The sequence below is a fragment of the Convolutriloba macropyga genome, chromosome 1 (genome assembly GCF_964194025.1).
Source record: "Convolutriloba macropyga chromosome 1, txConMacr16.3, whole genome shotgun sequence".
NCBI classification, from domain to species: Eukaryota; Metazoa; Xenacoelomorpha; order Acoela; family Convolutidae; genus Convolutriloba; species Convolutriloba macropyga.
This window is the reverse complement of record NC_134468.1, coordinates 1,999,239-2,005,238: the sequence shown is the minus strand read 5'-3', so window position 1 is coordinate 2,005,238 and position 6,000 is coordinate 1,999,239. Positions and strand designations below refer to the sequence as shown.

General features: G+C 38.2%; 1 protein-coding gene across 1 annotated transcript in view; it reads left to right on the top strand.

Annotated features, from left to right (window-relative positions):
• Positions 1-3,760: 3,760 nt before the first annotated feature.
• LOC142344383 (acrosin-like) overlaps positions 3,761-6,000 on the top strand; it is a 69,764-nt gene continuing 67,524 nt past the window's right edge. Inside the window, exon 1 of the mRNA XM_075395991.1 lies at positions 3,761-3,965. Coding sequence (XP_075252106.1) covers positions 3,849-3,965 — 117 coding nt within the window. The 5' untranslated portion in view covers positions 3,761-3,848. The remainder of the gene's footprint in view (positions 3,966-6,000) is intronic.

The following is a 6,000-nucleotide window of genomic DNA, read 5'->3' as shown; positions in this document are numbered from 1 at the left end:
AGCCTTGAATAATTGTAAGTTTTGCGATTTTAGAGGTGAATTTTTTTTTTCACCGCATCCAGGTAGCTCTGAAAATTTTTTTCTCCTAGGTGGTGAATGCAAATTGTTCACGGCTACCAACAGAATGCGGGGAAAACATTTTTCAGAGTTAACAACACAATACAGTGAAAAAATTTTCAACGCTTAAATCAACGCTGATCGTGCAAATGTTCACCGCAACATCAATTTTTTCATTACTTGAACCAGAATCCAAGCTGGTTTTCGTCAACAACATTCCAGAAAGCTGCAGACTTATTGCGACAAAAAGACCTAACTTTTTTTTGAGAGAAGCATGACCAAAAACTCTTAGTGTTTTATACTCCCCGATACAAATAGGATATCTGATAAAGAGTTCTGATCATTTCATATAACCCCTTGACTCAATGAAATTAAAGTTTTTTGAAAGAAACTTAATTCGATTATTCGCTTAACTCCAAAGAACAAGTGACGGAAACCTACCTTTTTTCTGCGGCAGTGTAAAATATAAATTATAAAAACTAATATCCTCAGATATGGCTGAAAAACAAAATCTTTAGTTAATATGCTTATCTTCTATCCATAAAATAGTTATATATATATATATATATATATATATATATATATATATATATATTTCCTAAGTTGATCCTCGATCGACATCATGTTCGACATACATTATCATTTTTTTTTAATATTACTTGGTTGTGGGTTATTCAGCGCTATTCTGGCATTGTTGTAAAACAACTTTTCCAATGGCAAAATTTTGTAAGATTAGTGATTAATTAAGCAGTAAAAACTTGTAAGAATTGTAATTTTTTGCTGATGAACTTTTTTTCACCGGAAAAGCGTTGAAAAATTTTCACCACATGAACAATGTTTTAAAGAATTCATGGCATTGAGCGCAAATCTTACACTTTTCAATCTTTTTTGCATTTTTTAGCGGTGACACCTCAACCCGGGTTGTCCTTAAATACTGATTCATAATAAAAAAAAATTACGCGTTGCTGAAATTGATATCGACTATACACTGTGGTGACCGGAATAGCTCGAAAGGACAACAGATCAAAAACAGAAAATATGGGACAAAAGTTCTTAAATTAATCTCTGTTCTCATTGGCTAAAACTAAGTGTTATTTGCAAGCTTGCAGAAAATTAGCGCGTTTAGCCAAGCCTGGCGAGACTTGGCCATGCCTATGGTCAAGGTGGGAGTTGGTAGGAATCTACCACAACAAAACAAAATATCACAACAGAACATGTTATACTTTGAGTAATTAATGAGCGCTGGAATCTGATTGGACAATACGCAACTTGAATAATATTGTTTTTGAGTTTTTGATTTTTTCCATATTTTTTTTTTGTTTTTGGTCTATTGTCCGGTCACAACTCTTGAGTGGAAAAGCTCTCTCGAGTAGAAAAAATATACGTTCAATTAAATTATGAATCAACTGCTTACAACAGGGATTTTGTCACTATTATTCCCAATTTCTCCTAATTAACAAATTTATTGCGTCTCTCGTCGAATTTGAAGGTTAACTTTTAAGAACTTGAAAGTTTCTTGCAAGTTCTTATAAAGCGTTGCATCGCCTTACAAGTTTTTCAGCGAAAAACTTACAAGTTCTTAACAATTGACAAACAACTTACAAGATTTTACAAGCTAATCATTCTACTTGCAAAAAACTTAGAAGATGGCCATTCAATTTACAAGTCTCTTACAATATAACTATTCGGACTATTCGGATTACAGGGTTCTTGCAAGATAACCAGCTGGCTTACACGGTTCCTACAATGTAACCTTTGGCTTATAAGTTTCTTAAAAAATAACCATGGATATAATGAAGACAAATACTCTATCTGGGCTATTGGACTGGGCCATGGATAACCATGGATATAATGAAGACAAATACTCTATCTGGGCTATTGGACTGGGCTATGTGAGTCGACCTCCATTGATAACAGCAGATAAACTCATGGTAGGTCGTAATTACGAGTACATAACTTTTACGCACCACGTCGCGCGTGCTAAATTTTTTTAACTTGCTATATAACATCAAAATTTGTGACAAGGTCATAAAAACACGGGAACCCGAAACAGAAAAGGTCCCTGGGATCTCTTCCCTCTGTGCCCCACGCAGCTTAGGTAAATATTATTTGCACCCACCTGACGCGCGTGCCATATTTTTCACATAATGATTTACTATGTAATGACACGTGCTCTGTAACGGGGGGATGCATAAGGTACGGATGGGGGGCACAAACGGAAAAAATCCTATGCCACGAGGGTGTAAGGAAAAAAACCTAATGTAAAAAATATTAAATTAGACCCGATTTTATGCTACCGTTTGAATTACCAAAACGGCTGTTCATCATTTTACCCTCTAAGTGAGCTATTTAATAGCGTAAGAAAGAACATTCTTTGCCCTAAAACGACGTTTGAAGCAATTATATTAGTCTTGTGCTTTTCCAAATGCAATTTTTTCACATGGCCAACTTTTCGTCTGATCCTTTTGACTTTTCCTCTTCGAAAACGGGATAAACAGGTGGCGCCCAGAGGGAATTGAATTCATTTAGAGCCCTACAGTTGACTAGTCGCGAAGTATGCGATTAACCAAACCTGTTTAGGAGACATGAGTTCATGGTATGAAGGGTAGTTCCTGAAGGGTAGCTCCCCTCTCTCCATATACCCGTTTTACCCCCTAACTCCCCAACCATCCACATCATTCCACCCGTAACACAGCAAGCACGACGCCTCCCCCTCCCCCAACACTCCTACCCCCCCCCCCCCCCAAGTCTCACCCCTGCAATTAAACTAAAACTGGCCTCCCTAAACCGGCTTATAAGTTTCTTAAAAAATAACCTCTTCTTGGTCTAAAACGCTTAAATGGCGCAGTATTTGAATGTACACATATTTTGGGCACCAACAAATAAAAACACAAAGAAGCATTTGAAAATTATTAATCTAAGACATCAGAAAAAGGGTCCTTCCATCTTTTTTTCATCAACTTTCTTGATTTTTTCCTTAACTATCTGTTTTCTGATTCTTTCTTGATTTTCTGTAGTATTGAGTTGATGAGAGGTTGACGAGTTCTTACACTTTAAGTTAGTTACATTTCTCGGCCGGGACACTATTTAAGTCCAGCTGCAACGTAGTTTTCTGTCTGAGTACATTTTTGTGCGGGAACAATTTCATTTAACCTATATACCGATAAGACAAATTTTGCTACTAATTACTTAGAACCCTAATTAGGTATACGTTTGAGCTTATTTGCATGTGTCCCCTTATTTTGTAACTGTTGTCTTATGTTTGCAAAATGAAAATAAGTTATGCAATATAAAAAGTAGTAGCGAAAATTGGAAAAAGGGGCTCAAAATGTGAAGAGCAGTTCTTTGCCAGGCAGTGCGATCATTTCTTGCGATTCAGACCAATAAAAACGACCGAAATGAATGTACAGGAAACTGCTTTTTGAGAAGATTAATTGACTACATGGACGTTTTACTTTTTCCGGTTCCACGCTATCGATTGATTATTGCAAATTTTTCGCAAAAAATTTTAAAATGCTAAGATCTCGTAAGGATCTTACAGATAGCTTTATCTTGTAAGATATATTGTTTTAATTATTATCATGCATGATTCCTACAAAATACCAACAGGCAACTCTATAAAATAAGATGAAATGTCAGCAGCACGCACAACTTTGAGATGTAAATTCAGCGACATCTAAACTAGAATTGAATCTCAATACAAATTCAAACTTTATAAAATAGATGCCGATGCTGTTGTTGTTGTTGAAGTTCTGGTGTTGAATGAAAGCATTCAGTTTGACAGACACAGGATGCCCCTCGAGGCCTGTGATGGAAGAGATGGATATAATGAAGACAAATACTCTATCTGGGCTATTGGACTGGGCTATGTGAGTCGACCTCCATTGATAACAGCAGATAAACTCATGGTAGGTCGTAATTACGAGTACATAACTTTTACGCACCATGTCGCGCGTGCTAAATTTTTTTAACTTGCTATATAACATCAAAATTTGTGACAAGGTCATAAAAACACGGGAACCCGAAACAGAAAAGGTCCCTGGGATCTCTTCCCTCTGTGCCCCACCCAGCTTAGGTAAATATTATTTGCACCCACCTGACGCGCGTGCCATATTTTTCACATAATGATTTACTATATAACACGTGCTCTGTAACGGGGGGATGCATAAGGTACGGATGGGGGGCACAAACGGAAAAAATCCTATGCCATGAGGGTGTAAGGAAAAAAAAACCTAATGTAAAAAATATTAAATTATACCCAATTTTATGCTACCGTTTGAATTACCAAAACGGCTGTTCATCATTTTACCCTCTAAGTGAGCTATTTAATAGCGTAAGAAAGAATATTCGTTGCCCTAAAACGACGTTTGAAGCAATTATATTAGTCTTGTGCTTTTCCAAATGCATTTTTTTTTCACATGGCCAACTTTTCGTCTGACGCTTTTGACTTTTCCTCTTCGAAAACGGGATAAACAGGTAGCGCCCAGAGGGAATTGAATTCATTTAGAGCCCTACAGTTGACTAGTCGCGAAGTATGCGATTAACCAAACCTGTTTAGGAGACATGAGTTCACGGTATGAAGGGTAGTTCCTGAAGGGTAGCTCCCCTCTCTCCATATACCCGTTTTACCCCCTAACTCCCCAACCATCCACATCATTCCACCCGTAACACAGCAAGCACGACGCCTCCCCCTCCCCCAACACTCCTACCCCCCCCCCCCCAAGTCTCACCCCTGAAATTAAACTAAAACTGGCCTCCCTAAACCGCAGGTTCACTCGAGCCAACCAATCGCCAGTTCTTCAAGAGCAATTCGACCGACGTTAGTCGCATGTTTGCAAATCTTACCAAATTTAAAATGTCACACTGATTGTTTTTGCCAAACCTCATTATCCCGGGGAATCTCTTATGAAACACTGTAACAACCGTCGCCAGATTGCTCGTAATTGCTGTTCAAAAAAACCAGTGGCCTAGAGAGTATCGGCGCTATTTCACAAAAAGTTGTTTTCGATTGAAAATTAGCCAAATTATTTTCAAAGGGAATTACTTTGAATCGAGGAAAGCGCCTATAGAATTTGTCACAAAAACAGGCCGTCATTGGAAACACTTATCCAAAATTCCTTGAAAGGCATCACCCATTGTTTCTAACTAGGAGCAATTTTTATTATGCATATAAATTGTAAAAGTGAAAATTCGCTATTTACCCGGAGGTTGGGTGCAGAGCAAATCAGCACTGAATCAATCTAAAGTTATTTTTCCCGGATGGCCGGTATTCTGTTCATGTCCCAATTAAAACCGGATAGTCTTGATTTTTGTGTAATATTCACTTCATGAAAAATACTACGTTTAAAACAAGCTTTGCAACGACCACCTCAGGAGGTGAAAATCCACGTGTCTAGGAATTGATGAAAAAATAAATAAGCAAAATTTGAGCCGTTTGCTGAGAGAAAAAGATCTGAGTAGTAATAGGGTGAGCAACGCTCCGGGGGGGGGGGGTGTAGACCCCATGTATTAAGATAGGGTATAGGAGTATTTTTGAGAGAGGGTCTACTCTAATGTATTAAGATAGGGTATAGGCGGCGTACTTGTATTAAGATTAGTTATAGCGGCCGCCACGTATTAAGATTAGGAATAGCGGCCGCAACGTATTAAGATTAGGAATAGCCGCCGCAACGTATTAAAACTAGGAATAGCCGCCCCAACGTATTAAGATTAGGCATAGCCGCCGCAACGTATTAAGATTAGGAATAGCCGCCGCAACGTAATAAGATGAGGAATAGCTGCCGCAACGTATTAAGATTAGGAATAGCCGCCGCAACGTATTAAGATTATTTATAGGGACCATGGTATTAATAGTATAGTGTTAGTAGATCAGCCACATTTTTGGGAGCCGGTCATTAGCCTTTCCGCGCAGGGAATTGTACAGGCAGCGCGCACGGGAGTTTT